The sequence below is a fragment of the Phoca vitulina genome, unplaced genomic scaffold (genome assembly GCF_004348235.1).
Source record: "Phoca vitulina isolate PV1807 unplaced genomic scaffold, GSC_HSeal_1.0 scaffold27, whole genome shotgun sequence".
Taxonomy (NCBI): domain Eukaryota; kingdom Metazoa; phylum Chordata; class Mammalia; order Carnivora; family Phocidae; genus Phoca; species Phoca vitulina.
Genome location: NW_022589730.1, coordinates 8,111,041 through 8,129,967, shown reverse-complemented (window position 1 = coordinate 8,129,967; position 18,927 = coordinate 8,111,041). Strand labels below are relative to the sequence as shown.

General features: G+C 36.1%; 1 protein-coding gene across 1 annotated transcript in view; it reads left to right on the top strand.

The window, feature by feature from the left end:
• DOK6 (docking protein 6) overlaps nt 1-18,927 on the top strand; it is a 373,232-nt gene that overhangs the window by 130,228 nt on the left and 224,077 nt on the right. The window contains exon 3 of the mRNA XM_032422703.1: nt 6,916-7,030. Within this exon, the coding sequence (XP_032278594.1) occupies nt 6,916-7,030 (115 nt within the window). The remainder of the gene's footprint in view (nt 1-6,915; nt 7,031-18,927) is intronic.

Below are 18,927 nucleotides of genomic sequence, written 5' to 3'. Positions count from 1 at the left end.
GAGAGAAATCGAGGAAGATACAAATGGAAATACCCTGTGTTCGTGTATTGGAAGAATTCATATTGTTAAAATGCCCATACTACCCAAAGTGATACACAGATTCAATACAATCCCTATCAAAATTTCAGTGACATTTTTCACAGAAACAGAAAAGAAACAATTCTAAGATTTATATGGAGCCACAAAAACTCTGAATAGTCAAAGCAGTCTTGAGAAAGAAAAACAAAACTTTAGACATCGTGCTTCTTCATTTCCAATTATTTTGGAAAATATAGTAATTAAAAGCTATCATAATTAAAACAGTACGGTAACTGCATAGAAACAGACACATAGACCAATAATAGAACAGAATAGGGAGACCAGAAAAACACATACATATTTTTATATACACATGCAAAGGGATGAAACTGAACCTTCCTCTTACACCATACACAAAAATCAACTCAAAATGGATTAAAACCTTAAATGTAAAGCCTGAAACCATAAAATTCCTAGAAGAAAACATAGGGGAGAAGCTACTTGACATTATTCTGGGAAATGACTTTTTTGTTTTGTTTTATTTTTTGTTCTGTTTTGCGTTGTTTTGTTTTAAAATGACACCAAAACCTCAGGCAACAAAAGCCAAAATAAATAAGTGGGACTAAAATCATTGTATTCTTTACCACCATGGACTCGCCCATATAAGTAAATATACAAATACATATGCTAATTTTATTTTTATTTTACTTAAGACCTTGATGAGACAGTAAAAATGGTTACTTTTATGAAATCTAGATCCTTAAGTACATCTTTTTAATATTCTATTGGGAAAAAATGGCAAGAACTCCTAAAAAACACTTCTGTTACCTCCTGACGTGCAGTGGTTATCCCCAGTAGGAGTGCTGGTGGGATTGTTGAAGTTACAAGCAAAATAGTTCATTTCTTTTCAAAGAACACCTGTTCTAGCGATAGTCCTTGACAAACTATGGTCATTCAGATTTGGGCATCAGACATTTTCTCAAAAATGAACAAGTCAACCTGTCGTTAGGGTAAAAAACTGGCAATGTTAACAATGCTAAAATTTGAGGTTTCAAGTGATAATTGGGGAACCTTGTGTCTGCATTTTTGAGCTTGACAACTCAGAACTTACCAATTTTTCTGTGGCAATTAAGGTTGATATTAACAAATATTTTTATGTTAATAGTGAAATATGGCAATGTAAGATCTTCATAACTCAGCAAACCAATATTTTCCCAATGACCAAAGTTGAAAAGAGTTCTGTGGATTTTAATGTAACAGAGTGTAAATGTGTATGACGTGACGCAAGACAATAACCTTCAAGAAAGCATTTGTCACCGGGCGCCTGGGTGGCTCAGTTGGTTAAGAAAGCATTTGTCAGGTTTGGAGATAGAATCAAAGAAGAATATCCACAATTGACTAAAATGCTCTTAAATTATTCTTCCCTTTTACCACCTCATGTCTGGGTGAGGCCTTGTTTTCTCTGTATGCTTAATCAAAACAATGTATTGCAACAGACTGAATTCAGAAGAAGATATGAGTTTCAAACTGTCTTCTGTTAAGCCAGACATTAAGAGTTTTGCAAAAATGTGAAAACATTACCATTCTTTACCTATTTGAGGAATTTTTTATTTTAAATGTTACTCGTGTTATCATGCAATGAGTTTATGAGTATTTTTAAACACGCAAATAAACATTTAATAATTTATGTTTTAATTTCTCTCACGGTGATCGTTAATAGATACAACCCACGTGAGTAGAGTAGGACAGGCAAGTAAGGTTTGGGAGGTGTCTCTATATAGAGAGACAACTTTAAAATCCAGGTGCCATGTCCACAAACTGGTTGTAGAAATACAGATGTGGTTCCTCCATGCTTCTTTAGCTCTGTTTTTAATTCTTTCATAGGGTTCGTCACTGTTATTTGTGATCTTATCACCTCAACTAAATTATGAAGTCCTACAGAAAAAGGTTATGTGTTTCATCTTTGAGCTCTCTGACTTTATCACAGGGAATTCCTTAGGGATTACTCTTTGAAATGAAAATTAAATATAGCACTAGTTAGCAAAGTCACCATTTAGGTATGCTTGTATTTGGGTTTTAATTGTGTTACTTAATAAGACCTTTAAACTGTTGACAATGGCATTTATTGACTTAGACCTAAGCAGCCTGAATCCTTTGAAAGTAATTTCCCTCCAATTAAATTTTGCTAATTTCATATTTATTTAAAGTAATTAACTCTTTTATTAAACTTCAATTGTATTTTGTGCTTTTATAGATATGTGAATAATCAGGATTTAGAAATATACATTGTTAAATGATGCGATAATTTACTGATACATATTATTGAAATGTTCTAGGATTTCAAAATTTTAATAAATGTTGATTATTTTTATGTCACATTGACAGGTTTTAGACTAATAAAAACATTTTTATTTTGAAAATTCAAAAATATTTTAGAAGTTGTTTTCATCTAAGAAAATACAAAATTCCTTCCTGGGTGGTAAATCCGCACGATACTGAGAGGGAAAAGTGAGGGTAGGAGATTCAGATATATTAGATCTTGACCTAAATTGTTATGATTCACAATACTTTTTAAAGTGTATTTTGAATTAAACAAAAGCAGATCTGGAGATATACAAACTTCTTAAAAAAACTTCTAGTGTGATTTTATTACATTTTATAATTTAGTGTAACACTTGAATGTCCTAACCAAGACAACGTGAGAAACAGAATTTTATCCCCCTCATAAGTATTTTGCTTTCCTGGCATCTCTTTAATGTCTTAGAGCACTGACTGAAGTGCATAGCATCACACTATTGATCAGCAACAAAGAGTCTTGCACTATTCTGGAAACCAGTGTAACAATGTCTGTTTGAAAAGGTTGCCTGCATTTCCAAATGTAAATTTTACAGAAGAGCAAACACGGTGTTCAAACTACATCATCTGACAGATTGCCTATGGTGCAGAAGTTAGAAAATCCCCAGTGCTTGCTGCATTTTGCTAAGCTACCCATTAATATGTTTTGTTGATTTTTGCTATGAAAGGACAAAAAAGATGGGACCCACAATATCTGTTCTAATATTCTTTTATATTATTAAATAAAATATTCGGGAATGGCCCTTGAGCAGAATAATAAATGCTTTTATGATATCGTTTTGTACAACTAGATGTTACACATGATGTAGCTTAGATAGTGTAATGCTCACCTGCCATAAATTGCATGAATTCTTGGACAACACATAATCTTCATTGCTTTTAGACTCTACTTAATTCTGGCAAGATCCTTTGTTTAGCCAAAATTAATAACACTTGAGAATAATAACTCTTTTTCAAATATAACTTCAGTGTGCTATGTTAGAATAAAATTCAGCTTAAATATTATGTGAGTCACTTATCAAATCATTTAAAAATTCGAGAGCTTAACTTTATTTCAGAATATGCTTTAGGTACTTTAAATACAACATGTGAATCATTTTTCCAAAAGAAGCATTCTCATCTTTCTCTCCAAGGGATAAATCCTCAGAAACTGTAAGATATTGGTGTCTAATTTTTCTTTCCTGGAAGAGGAAATGAGTATTTTCAGATTCTTAGGTATGTAAATAGATATAAAAAGTATATATAGTATATGTATGTGTACAAGTATTTGTATATATGCATAAATATGAAGCAAATGTTTTGTAGGTTATTTTGCTTAAAATCACTCATCTTACCAATTTTACACTTGATCTTAGCCAAAAGGCCGAGAAGTGATTCATCTTACCAATTTTAATTTTGCATGTTAATCTTAATGAGATAATCATAAGAGAAAAACAAATGTCAAAAAAAGGGATATATTAAAATTAGCTTCTCATCATGGTGACAGAACTGTAAATTCATTGTAACAAGGAATAAAAGGGCTCCTGTGGACAGCTTACACAGCAACCCCGAGTAGTGGGTTTGTTATTTTATGATGCTGAAAGTCTAGGTCACCACAGATTTTAGAAGGGAATGTGACAGATAACAGCAGGCTCTTTAAAAAGTATCCACATAGTTTTACTCTACAGACATTCTTTTATATGACATGGGTACAACTTTTGGTCACGAATTGATACTTTTAACTATTCTGATACTATCATGTCCTCATCAACATCAAAGGTATCATCTTCAAAAATGGAAGACTGAAATTTTAAAAAATACATGAAATATATCTGTACATTTTTCTCCACCTAGAACACTAGTTGGTGACTGATGGTGCTTCTAGGATGGCTTTGCAAGTCATGAATGGAATTAAGTCTTTTCCCTTCAACGAAATCCTTCATTTGCAGTTAGAGCATGTGCCCTAACGTAACAAGCACTGAACATGGATCAAGCAAGTCAAAACTGGTACCGTTGTCAAAGACAAAGGAAATGCCAGTTCCTGCCCATGCTAGCCATCCTCTCCCAGCTCAGGTGGGGAGGACTGAGAAACACTTTTGAAATCCAAAACCCAGACTTTACCCTGGGGCTTCCCCTCCCACCACACCTCATCACCGCACCACTAAGCACCTCATTATAGCAATTCCTTTTACCCAACACATCATGTCTGGCTATGAAGAAAAAAATTACAGGAAAGAAGAAAAAGTAGAACCATATCAAATGCACAATTAAAATAATAAAATGCAGAAAAAGAGTAGAAGGCAAAATAGGAACAAAGAGCAAGGGCAACAAACAGAACAGTAACAAATACGGTAGATATTAATACAGCTATATCAATGATCACTTTGAACATCAATGGTCTAAAAAGACAGAGATTGTCAGAGTGGATCCAAAAACAAGATCCAACTACATGTTTTCAAAAAGAAACCCACCTTAAATATAAATACAAAGATTAACAGTAAAGAGATATTGAAAAATATACTATGCTAACATTAATCAAAAAATAAAATGTAAAAATTCATTAAAGGGGCGCCTGGGTGGCTCAGTCGTTAAGCATCTGCCTTCGGCCCAGGTCATGATCCTGGGGTCCTGGGACTGAGCTCCTCATCGGGCTCTGCGGGAAGCCTGCTTCTCTTTCTCCCACTCCCCCTGTTTGTGTTCCCTCTCTCACTGTGTCTCTCTCTGTCAAATAAATAAATTAATTAAATAAAGGGGTGCCGGCATGGCTCAGTCATTAAGCGTCTGCCTTTGGCTCAGGTCATGATCCCAGGGTCCTGAGATGGAGCCCCACATCGGGCTCCCTGCTCAGCGGGAAGCCTGCTTCCCCCTCTCCCACTCCCCCCTGCTTGTGTTCCCTCTCTCGCCGTGTCTCTCTTTGTTAAATAAATAAATAAAATCTTAAAAAAAAAGAAAAAAGAAAATAAAATAAAAAATAAAAATAAAAATTCATTAAAAATATAACACTAACACTAATTTAAAAAGGGGGTAGAACACTACATCAAAAACTAATGATGTAATGTATGGTGATTAACATAACATAATAAAAAAATAAAAAGGGGGTAGCTATTTTAATTTCAGACAAGACTTCCAAGCAAGCAAGTTTATCAGGGATAAAGAAAGTCATTACATATTGATAAATTGGTCAATCCTACAAGATGGCATAACAATTTTTAGTGTGTGTGCACCTAACAGAGCATCAAACAACGTGAGTCAAAAATTGATAGAACTACGAAGAGAAATAGTTGCATCCACTATCAGAGTTGGAGTCTTCTATACTCCTCCCTCACAAATGGACAGGTCCAGCAGGCAGAAAATCAGTAAGGACATTGTTGAACTCAACAGCACCATCAGTCGACCGGATATAATGGACATCTATAGACAAAGTCAACAAACAACAGAACACATTCTTCCAGCTCACATGGAACATTCACCAAAATGCACCACATTCTGGGCCCCTAAACATATCTACACAAATATAAAAGAATAGAAATCATACACTATCTTCAATCAGACCACAATGGAATTAAACTGGAAATCAATAATGGTATGATAGCTGGAAAATCCCCAAATGTGTGGAGATTAAACAACACACTTTTAATCAGTACATGGGTCCAAGAAGAAACCTCAAGAGAGATTTTTTAAATATTTGAACTAAGTGAAAATGAAAATGAACCTGTCAAATCTTTTGTGTTAGAAGAAATAGCATTCAGCATGTTGACAAGTAGATTTAAAAAAATGTCACTCGTGTAATGTTATTATTGCAGTAGGTTTGCAGAGTAGTTGAGAGAGTAGACATTTGTCCATTTCTCTGGACTGTGGAGAAAAAGTAAAGGGGCACGAGTTGTAGCAGAAGAACTTGTGCCCATAGACAGTTTGGAGCTAGAATAAGTAAGTTTATTAAATATTTATTAATTGCCAAAAGAATAAAGTATTGCTAACCTGGGTGCATGAATCATGGATGGGCCTTGGTGGGAGAAGGGGGTGAGGTAGTAGTGGGTACACGGGCTTATGAACACCATGTGCATTTTTCTGGGAAGCAGGTCCATTGCTTATATTTATGACCTCTAATTTTGAGGTCACTTTTTCTGCCAGTTGACCGGTGTCAGTTGCATTGTGACTCTCGTCCCACCAGGAACTTGCACAATGGATGGGAGTTAGGAGAAAAGAGAGAGATTGAATCCAAGGAGTATTTAACAAAAATGTATCGAGAATCTTGTGTGTGCCACACCTGCTCTTGTTGGCAGAAGATACAATTTTCATAAAAACACAGAGTCCTTGCTTTCATGGAGTTATTCTACATAATTTTTAGAATATTTCAAAATTCAGCAAACAAGGACCAACATTGAGGGCAGAGGAGAAGGCATGCTTGTTCCGTTCTCCATCGTTTTTGGCTACAGTTAATTGGAAAAGGGTATAAATATGCAGTGGAAAGTGGCTTAAGAGAGTAATAACTGATCATTTTGTTTCACCACTCCCGTATACAGCGTCTCCTGTACACTAAGTGAAAAATATTTTTCTTTTAAGGTAACGGAACTGCACAACATCAAAAATATAACCAGACTGCCTCGAGAGACAAAGAAGCATGCAGTGGCAATTATCTTTCATGATGAAACGTCAAAGACATTTGCCTGTGAGTCAGGTAAGCAATTATAGCCCCGTCTATAGCTTGTGGAAATTGAACTGCTTCAGAGACAATGGCCCAGATGGATTAAGTTATACCACTGAATAGGAAGGCCTATTGTGATAAGACTGTGCTGTGGAAAACTTTAGGGAGAAGCTCAACATATTGATTTCTACAGATGTTTTGGGTGCTTGTTTATTATCTGTCTGTGTCTGGATTTTGCTCCCGGGTGGTCTGAGGACTCTTGAGGTTTCTATTCAAGCTTGAAGAATTAAGTAAACAGTGCCTGGGAGATGTTGTTAGGGCAAGCTTGTGACTTGTATTCTGGTTCCTGCCGGGTGCGGCTGTAAGCGTTTGGTGGGAAAATAATAATGCTGTCATGGAAAAGTGTGGGGCAAAGCACAGCTGAAGTCCCCAGACATTCCAAAACTGAACTTTGAGCAATTGGTTGCTTTCATGGATTCTCAGTACTACAACTAAATACATTTCAGATTGAATTTTAGCATCCCAACTCATAAAGCACTCTGACATCACTGAGACACACAGCAGTTTATAGTTTGAACCTGTAGTATTTTTCATTTTGAAATCCCTGTGCTATGCAATGTATTAGTTGGCTTATTATAGCTTTTTAAAGATTTTGCTCAATGAAATGGTGCATTCATTTTATAATGGATGGAAGCAAAAAGCACCAAGGCTTTGAAAGATGTGAATTTAAAATTATGGTGAAGTCCTTAGTAGAAGCCTTACTGAGTACTTTTTTTAAGGAAGTAAAGCTTCTGGATTTATAAAGTTTATAGGTGTAATTAATACCAGGTTCTATTATTCTAAAATTGATAATATCACCTTGCCTAAATAAAATTGTTCACACCTCCTCACCTACACTTTTCTTAGTTTTGCTAAACTGAATTGCAATTTATCAACGTGTTTTTCCTTGGATGCCTTTAATCCCTTGTGCCATACTTCCCTTCACTCATCATCTGCCTTCACGTCATCATTTAAAATTGACTTTTGGCATTGCATAAAAGTCTGTTAACTGGTGATATCAATTCCATTTCATAAGAGAACCTGTCCCAACCTTGCTGGTATCATTTATTAACATCCAAAAGTATTTGTGCCTTCTTGTTCACTGTCTTAAAACTGTCTCACCACTTCACTTTGCTCTGAGCTCTTAGATAATGTCTCATATTAAAACTAACAACCAGAAAATTGGTTTTCCAAAAAAGATAAAAGATAATTTTCACTATTGTTTGTATGCTTCAATTTTCACTACTGCTTTACAGTTTTAAAATTATATTGAGCCATGTTGTGGGTACAAACGCAATACTCAAGTCTGTTACTTCAGATAAGAATGATATTGAATTATGTTTCTGAAATTCAGACACAGAGTTGTACCCCACAAGTCTAACATTGGAAGCTTTTTAAGATTATAAGATTATTTTTATTTTTTTGTGTGTGGTGGTGGTGGTTCCATGGGTCATGTAAGATTTTGGAGAAACAAAGACTCCTTCCCTAAAACAAAATGGCCTTAATTTTCAAGAGAAGAATTTCCAGACAGTGAGGCTGAAACTAGATCCAAATGTAAAAATAAAAGAACAGGTTTATTTGAATTCCTGGCAAAGAGTTTTCAACTCATTTGAATTATGATTTATTCAAATTATTGGTGTTTTAAATCACTTTTGTGTATGTAGATACAGCAGTCTGCTTGAAGCTAGTAGTAAAAGTGCTTAAGAAACAATGGCACGATTTTATTAAATTTTCTTAACTTCATGGCATATGACGATAGAAAAAAAGAAAGGACTTGAAACACATAAACAGGGAATTTGAGTACTTCTAGCAAATTATATTTTTAGATCTATGTTAAGATCAATAGTCCATGTCTGCTGATAAAATGGCAAAATCATTTGGAAAAAAGACTCCAACTGTAAAGCAGTCACAGATGTGAAAATCAAAACAGCGATACAGTTAAAGCCAAAATTAAAAGGAGCTCTCACATTTAAATGCGAATGCAGATCAAAGTGTATTCTCATGATGGCTAGTGAGTATGCGAATTGCCTCAATTTTTTTTTCAAGAGAACTGGCAACTGCTATTAAATAAGTATGCACCCCCTTGACTCACTGAGTGTCTTTGGGAACATATCCCGTAGAAACATACGTACCAGCACATGAGGTCATAGGTTTAAGCAAATTATGTGTAATGACAACAAAATTGGAAACAAATGAATGGCTATCAAGAAAATACTTGAACAAATTATGGTACATCCTTATCGTGAAATATTATGCAATCTCTAGAAAGAATTCTAATTAAGCCAATTAACTGGAAGACATTTCTATGAATTTTAGTACTTCAAGCAAAACAAACCAGCAGAGAAGTGTATGCTGAATAATCACATTTGTAAAAGAAACAATGAGAGAGATAGCATGTGTTTTACCAAGAGTTACCTGGGGTAAGAGGGGTAATAAGGAGGTGGGTGGAAAAGGAAGCTGGGAAAAAAATGCAATAGCAAAAAAGGAGAAGAAAAGAAAATGAACAGAAGAAAAAACCCAGCCTATAAACTATCCCACCTATATGAAACTATGATATGTGAATGTGTGAATGAATGTATCCAATTTTTTTAAGTCAGTCAGTCATCAGGGAAATGCAAATTAAAAACCACAATAAGATATCACTGTGCACTTATCAGAACAGCTAAAATTTTTTAAAAAGTAACACCACCAAATGCTTGTGAGGTTGAAGAGAAACTAGATCACTCATACATTGCTGGCTGAAACGTAAAATGGTACAGACACTCTGGAAAGTGGTTAGCAGCTTCTTATAAAATTAAATATGTCATCATTACACAATCCAGCAATTGCAGTCTTGGACATTTATCTCAGGAAAAAAAGGAAACTTGTGTTCACACATACACGTACACACATACAAAAAGTACTCATAATAGCTTTGCTCATAATAGCCCCTAACTGAAAGAACCCAGATGTCTTTTATAAACTGTGGTACACTCACACCATGAAATCCTCAACAATAAAAAGGAACAAACTATTGATAAAAGTAGCAACCTGGATAAATCTTGACTGAATTATGCCAAGGGGAAAAAAAGCCAATCCCCAAATATGTATTTGGGATTCCATTTACGTAACATCTGTGAAATGACAAATTTTTACAGATGGAGGACAGAGTAGTTGTCAGAGGTTAGGAATGGGATTGGGGGTATGGGGACTCAGGGGGACGTATGGTCATGAAAGTTACATGAACTTGTATTGGCACTGAGCAGTTATCCCGATTGTAATGGTACATAAACAAACCTACGCGGGTGGCAAGTTGTATAGAACTTACACGTACAAGTAAAACTGGGGAAATCAGAATAAGATCAGTACACTCTCAATGTCAATATCTTGGTTGTGATATTATACTATAATTTTGCAAAATAGTACCATTGGGGGAAAGTGGGCAAAGTTTGCACAGAATCTCTCTGTAATATTTTTTATTACTACATGTGAATCTACAATTATCTCAAAAAAACCTTGCAGTAAAAAATATATCTAGGCTATCTCTAAGGTCATCTGTGATATATATATATATATATATTTTTTTTTTTTTAAGTTAAAAACAGGGTAGGGAGGGACTTGCAGGGGAAAAAGTGTTTGGTATATTCTAATATAGTAAAAAGAAACTGACAGCAGTAAGGACAAACAACGAAAATAATCCTAGATGTGTGCCTGTATAGCTTGTGTGTGTTTTATGAGCACAAAGAAACATGGGCAAGGGTACATACGTGTATGCTGCTCCTTCTAAGACGGACTCCTTGCATGAGCTCCTCCCAAGCCTGCTGGGCCCCCTGCACACACACATCTCCCAACCACCTCCCCATTGGCTTCCATTTTGGCCCCAGTATGTGATGCTTCTTGCCCCCTCGTCTTACTTAGTGCCTCTGCTCTCCACATCCTCAGCACCCTGACCTCGGGCTTCACATACCCCATTCACAATCTCTGTCATATTTAAGCTCAATGAAGACATGACCATATTTTCTTTCTCACCTCAGAATACCCAGCAACACAGTGCTAATCAAAATTTGTTGAATTAATGAAGTAATGAATGTGTAAAAATTTGTATTTAAGTTTTGTTATAATGATATATTTATCATTCAGCTTTTCCTAAGAGATGATTTTTTAAAAAACGAGTTTGAGAGGCTAATTTGGCAGCCCCATTGGGAAAATTGTTTCAATTGCCAAATAACAGATTGTTGTGTGTTTTTGATGGTGTGCGGGGGGGAGTAAATGATCATTGTGCTCTGTGTGTGTGTGTGTATGTGTGTGTGTGTAAATTTCCATGGCCCACCAGGTCTACTGCAATAACTCTATGAGTAGAATGTTGTGGAACACAAATAAGAATTTCTGGAGTTTGCCTATTAATTGAAAAGAGACCCGTTGATCCTCTTTTTGAATATGTTCCAATCTCAAGTCAATGCCTAGAAAATGAAGGAGCAGATGGCTTAGATGTTGGAAACCTAAAATCTGGCTAATAGATTCTGCTTACCTTCATTAAGGAAAAGAGAGAAAAGGAAAAAGAGGCTCAACTATGTCTAGCAATACTTTAGAAATATTGCAGGTTTGGTTCCAGACCACCACAATAAAGTGAATGTTCTAATAAAGTGAGTCAAATGAATTTTGTAGGTTCCCAGTGTAAATAAAAGTTATGTTTATACTACCCTGTAGTCTATTAAGTGTGCAATAGCATTATGACTAAAAAATGTACATACCTTAATTTAAAAATATTTTATTGCTAAAAAATTCTGACCACCATCTGAACTTTCAGCGAGTCATAATCTTTCTGCTGATGGAGCATCTAGCCTCAGTTTTGACTGATCGGGGTGGTGGGTGCCTGTGGCGGTTTCTTGAAATAAGATGATGAAGTTTGCACATCGATTGACTCTTCCTTCCACAACAATTTCTCTGCAGCATGCAATGCTGTTTGATAGCATTTTACCCACAGTAGAACTTCTTTCAAAATTGGACTCAATCCTCTCCAAACCTGGCTCTGCTTTATCACTAAATTTATGGGGAGTATTCTAAATCCTTTGTTGTCATTTCAATAATCTTCACAGCATCTTCAGCAGTAGATTCTATATCAATAAACCACTTTCCTTGCTCATGCATAAGAAATCACTCTTCACCCATTAAACTTTTAGTATGAGATTGTAGCAATCCAGTCAACCTTCAGGCTCCACTTCTGATTCTAGTTCTCTTGCTATTTCTACCACATCTGCAGGTCATCCATGAGGGTTGGAATCAGCTTCTCCCAGACTCCTGTTGTTGTTGATACTTTGACTCCTTCCCATGAATTAATGAATGTACTTACTGACATCTAGAATGGTGGATTCTTTCCAGAAAGTTTTCAATTGACTTTGCCCAGATCCACCAAAGGAACCACTATCTATGGCAGCTGTAGTCAAAATATCTCCTTCATGCATGAGCTACAGAATGGATGTTGTGTTAGCAGACATGAAAACAACATTGATCTCATTGTACATCTCTCTCACAGCTCTTGAGTGACCAGATGCATTGTCAGTAGCAGTAATATTTTGAAAGAAATCCTATTTTCTGAGCAGTAGGTCTCAACAATGGGCTTAAAATATTCAGTGAACCATGTTGTACACAGATGTGCCATCATCAAGGCTTTGATATTCCATTTACAGAGCACAGGCAGAATAGATTTAGCATAATTGTTAAGGGCCCTAGGATTTTCAGAATGACAAATGAGCACTGGCTTCAACTTAAAGTCACCAGCTGCATTACCTCCTAACAAGTCAGCCTGTCCCTTGAATTTTTAAAGCCAAGCATTGACTTCTCCTCTCTAGCTATGAAAGTCCTAGATGGCATCTTCTTCCAGTATAAGGCTCTTTCTATCTATACAGAAAATCTGTTGTTTAGTGTAGCTACCTTCATGAAATAGCTTAGGGAGATCTTCTAAATAAGTTGCTACAGCTTCTACATCAGCTCTTTCTGCTTCACCTTGCACTTTTACGTTATGAAGAGGGCTTCTTTCCTTTAAACCTTATGTACCATCCTCTGCTAGCTTCAAACTTTTCTTCTGCAGCTTCCTCATCTCTCAGCCTTCACACACTAAAGAGAGTTTGGGCCTTGCTCTGGATTAGGCTTTGGGTTAAGGGAATGTCGACAGGTTTGATCTTTTCTCCAGACCACTACAACTTTCTCTGTATCAGCAAGAAAGCTGTTTTGCTTTCTTATTACTCATGTCTTCACTGGAGTGGCACTTTTAATTTCTTTCCAGAACTTCTCCTTTGCAGTCACAACATGGCTAACTGGCGCAAGAGGCTTCGCTTCTGCCTATCTCAGCTTTTGACATGCCTTCCTCACTAAGTTTAACCATTTCTGCCTTTTGATTTAAAATGAGAGATATGTGACTCTTGCTTTCACTCGAACACTGAGACGCCATTAATTAATAGGCCGAATTTCAGTATTGTTGTGTCTCAGGGAAGAGGGAGGCCAGAGGAGAAGGAGGAAGGGGAAAGGCCAGCCAGTGGAGTGGTCAGAACACACACACCATTTATCAGCTGAGTTCGCCATCTTGTATGGGCGCGGTTTGTGCCGTCCCAAAACAATTACAATAATACCATCAAAGATCACTGATCAGAGATCAACATAACAAGTATAATAATAACAGAAAAGTTTGACATACTGCCAGAATTACCAAAATGTGACCCAGAGACACGAAGTGAGCAAATGCTGGTGGGAAAACGGTGTCGATAGACTTGTTTGATGCAGGGTTCAATTTGTAAAAAAAAACTCGACATCGGCTCAGCACAATGAAGTGAAGCACACTGGAATGTGGTATGCCTGCATAGGAAACCTGGAAACTTGTCTCCAAATAATTTAAGGCAAGTTGTATTTAAAGTCTGAACAACCTGGTTAATTTCCGAAATAATTATTTGGAGCATTGAATTTATTCTGTAATATAATGAAGTTATTTTTATAGTTTCTTCCATCCAAAATATGTAATGGAATATTCTTGAATTGAACATCAATTCTCACATATTAAAAATGAAAAATATTTGAGTAAATCCCAAGTCCCAGTATATCCATATATTTATAATTAAATTTTAAAAATATTTGTGTATTACTTTGTACCCAAAATACCTGGGTATCAGTTTGTCCACATTATATTTCCCAAATTCCATATCCTTATTTCTAAGAGATCATTACTCTCTAAAATGACAGGGTCCTGGGATCGAGCCCCGCATCGGGCTCCCTGCTCTGCAGGAGGCCTGCTTCTCCCTCTCCCACTCCCCCTGCTTGTGTTCCCTCTCTCGCTGTGTCTCTCTCTGTCAAATAAATAAATAAAATCTTTAAAAAAATAAAATAAAATAAAATAACATATTTTCCCCATAACCTTTTGTATTAGTCAATAAAATAGATTTGTGTCTTACATTATTATTGCTGATTGTTTTCAGAAACCATTTTTGCCCCAGAGGATTTTCTATGTTTTTCTGCTTCTCATGCTTCAAATGATCTTTCCTACCACAAATAAGTTCAAAAGGGATACAGTCAAAAATCATTCTTTAATTCAAAATGAAAGGTAATAGGAATGCATTGAAGTCTTTATTTTGATTAACACTTTTATTACATAGGCAATTACAAAGCTGTGTTGGCTCTCACCTCTGGCACAGAACCTATAAACGTAAATGAACTTAGGCCTCTGTGTTAAAGATTTAGACACTACACAAAGAGACTGTTCTTGGAGTTAGGCAAATAGAACCCACTATAAAGTCCAATCATTATTCATGAATGCTATAATGAAGAAAACGTGCATGTATGATTTCACCAAAAGTGCTTTTTATTTGATTTTTTTAAAGCATTTCTATTTCCCAATCGGAAAATCCTGTGAATCACATAGATTATTTAATTTTGGAAGGGTTCAACTTATGTTTATGAATGAAGAAAATGTCCCTCATATAAAGGTTCTATTTTTTTTAAGATTTATTTATTTATTTATTTATTTATTTAATTTGAGAGAGAGAGAGAAAGAGCACACAAGCAGGGGAGGGGGCAGAGGGAAAGGGAGAGGCAGGGTCTTCAACACGGGGCTCGATCCCAGGACCTTGGGATCACAACTGAAGCCAAAGGCAGACGCTTAACTGACTGAGCCACCCAGGCGCCCCTAAAGGTTCTACTATTTGAGGTACTCACTCATCCCCGATTGTACAACTTCTCACGTTTGTGGTAATAAAGCTAATTTAATAGAAGCAAGCAAGTAAAACAACTAGTAGATTTTGATAATTGTTCAGTTGTGTAGTCAAATATGACTTTAAATTGTTGAAGTTTGGTTTATAGAACCCAAAGTAACAGCTGGTGTATATCCATACAAAGGACAAAATCAAATATATTGCATTTAAGAAGTCAAATTTGGGTGTGACATTAAAAAAATATTCACTACTGCTGCTTGGAGTTACATGGTCTGTGGATAAACATAATACTTCAGTTTCAAGTGATGTCAACCCAGCACTTTTTATGAGCAGTCCATTTACTTTGGGGATAATGGGAGACATTTCTGTTTACTGATTGTTCAATACAAAAGACAACTTGAATGAAGTTGGAACAACTTCTATTTCTAGCTGACTCAGTCACTGTGGAATTGAATGGCTGGTTTATAACCATCTGGTTCTTAGCTCTCCTGCTAAGAGATTTGGAAGAAATCATATAAAAAGACAGCATCTAGTGGCCTTGTGCGATCTGAAATGTGTTGGGATTTTGAAGTTATTTCTTTAGAGAAAGTGAAATGCTGTGTAGCACTGTCCGTATAATGAAACTAAATTTTTAATGTTCTTCGTAGACTCATGTTGAATAAAAATACCAAACCTTAAGTTGCACACTGTCATAAAAAGACTAAATTAATTTGGTAAATTTGGGCATGGTTTTATAAAGTTGGCATGATAAACAAATCAGAGACGGAAGTGATTGGAGCAGCATTTTATGACTTCATTCCCTTGCACTGTCCAGATGCTAATGTGTAATGCAGGTGAGTGAAATGGTCTGTAGATTTGGTTGAGACCAGTCCCTACCTGGGCACCAAATTCATGGCTGAGGTGAGTTGACCACTTAGGATGAATGTGGCCAGTGCACCAAACCTGAAAGAGGTTCTCTGATTTGGGGCCTTGGAAACAAAGAGGAATTGATTCACTGTGACAGAAAAATGAATAAGCTAATGAACAATTAATTTAAGGGTATACCATTAAATGTAACACATGTGATACTGATGTATCGTGATTTAATCACTCACTAAAGACTGATAGACTCTGGAAATTAATGTCTGGAGAATAAAATCTAGTACAAAACCTGGAGTATCTCTTTAGGCCCCAGTTCCAATGGTTTGCTGTTTCAGTTTCACCCAGTCCTCCTTTGGATCCCTGCCTTTGAACTTTGTGAACAGTGGAAGGAGCTACAGCTTCCCTGCCGCACTCCATCCTCATGTCTAACACGCTGCCCTTCCTGCCCACTGCTTCTGTGTGACTTTCACTTTACACAATGAAGCACTCGCTAACTCGTGTGCTCCTTCTATGAGCCAACCAAGGTTTCCCCCAAAAGTCAATCAAGCTCCGGAAAGTATCTCTGGAACTAGCTACTATCTGTGCAAGAATTTACCAAATACTTTTCAAGTTTTATAAACCATGAACAGAGAGTGTCAGCTGGAAAATCGTCAGATAGGGTGGTGTCATTGTCATCCCTTATTCCTGTACATTAAGAAAATGTACTCTTGCTTTATTTTCAGTATTTACATAAAGAATATTACCTTTGATGTGTCACTCTAAAATTGTACCATATGCCACTCTGTTATACAGAACTGTTCTTTTCTTAAGAAATCAAACCATCTATAATTGGGTGCCAGACTTTTTGAAATCTTTGAAGCAGAAAAACGATTTGAATATTTTTATGTGGAAAAAAAAAAAACTTTAATTTGAAATGTTGAATAAGGATTTAAAATTTGAGTATATTTCTTAAAGTGGCAAATCACTCAGTAAACTAACAAAAATATGTAAGATTTTCTTACTTAAGCTTTCTAGAATTATTTTAAATGGTTAACATTCAATAGTGCAATAGGCCTCAAGGCTGATTTTTTTTTTTTTTTTACCAATCTTGTCCCTTATATATCCATATATTTGTAAAAGATTCACTACAAACAGATTAGGAAGAGGTATTAATACAAAATGCTCTAGTAGTATAAAACTAGGTTGATCTAATAAAAAGACCTTGTGATGGGTTGAATTGTGTCCCCCAGAAAGATATATTCAAGTTCCAACTCTTGTTACTTTACTTGGAAATAGGGTAAACGTTTGCAGATGTGGTCATGTCAGATGAGGTCATAGTTGATCAGGGTTGGCTCTACATCCAAATGACTGGTGTTTCTATTGGAGAAAAGAGGGTAAGATTTGGCTATGGAGATACAGAGGAAACAGAGAGAAGCAGGCCATGTGAAAATGAAGGCAGAGATTGAAAGAAGCAGCCACAACCAGGGAATGCCAGGGATTGCCAACAGGACAGGAAGTGGGGGGACAGGCATGGCCCAGTTCTCCCTCAGAGCCTCTAGAAGAAACCAGCTTGGCTGGCACCTTGATGTCCAGCCTACCCAACTGTTGAGAGTAAATTACTGTTGTTTTAAACCACCAAGTCTGATAATTTGTGATGCCAGTCCTAATACTAGCAGATCGCTCTTTCAAATCAGGCTTTAAAAAATATATATATATATCATTTGTGGAGGGCTTTAATGGGGTTCAACAGGTAGGTGGAGAGAAGAAGGAATTCTGTATATAAATGCAAACAAGAAACGAAACTCCTCCATGTTTTTAAAGTAGTTTTGGGAGGAGAGGAAGACGAGTGGAAATAGCTGAGAAGGGTTTACGAGTTTGGACTTTGTTTTGAACATAAATGGGGCAGATTAAAGTTCTTTCTTTTTAAACTACAATTTATGTTTTTTTCCGATTATCAAAGTGGTATAAGCTCTCTATCTGAAAAACAAGGCTGACTTTATGTATTGAAAATGCTTAGAAATAAGTACTAAGAAATATATAACACATTTAAATGCATAGCTCAGCTTATAAGAAAGAAAAGAGGTGCCACAAAAAGCTAAAATGAAGAGAAAGCTTTCAAGAGGAGTAAATTGGACCAGGAGCCTTTGTTCATCTTGTAATGAACATGGAGCACATCTTCACAGCTGTGAATTTGGGGCAAGAGACAACGCCTTGGCTTCTACAAGTTGGGGAAACACAATTGAAAGCTTTCTACAAGAAGTGATTAAGAAAACAAAATTCAAATGCCAGCAAATAAAAATGACTGAGAGACTCCCTCTTCTAAGCAAGGCCCCTGTGAACACATCAGTCCACACCTGACCTGGCCGCCATTTTTGTGCCATTACGCTACCTTCATGATCCTGGACACAACCAGCCCAGGAATTTACCAAATACCAATGACCCAGAATTGGTAATTTTCCTTAGCAACATGTGTCTCTGAGGATTCCCACGTGCAGATAGATAGGAATGTAGCAGCAAAGAAGAACAAAATCATAAACAGACAAGCACCACAGGTAAAAGTTGGAAAATAGATAAATTTATGTATAAAAATAATCATTGCAGTGCCTTTTATAAAATAGCAAAAATCATGAACTAATTGTTCATGGTTTGCCATTCATTTAAAAAAACAAAATAACTTGCAGCAATTAAAACTGATGTAAATTTGTGTTCATTGACTTGAAAAGATGCAGATCACTATTAAATGAAAAATACAGTTCACAAAATGTACCATAGAGTGAGCCCAATATTTTGAACATGTGTGTAAGCACATGCACACACACACAAATACACACACACGCACATATACATACAAATATATCTCTGTGAAAAAGCATATAG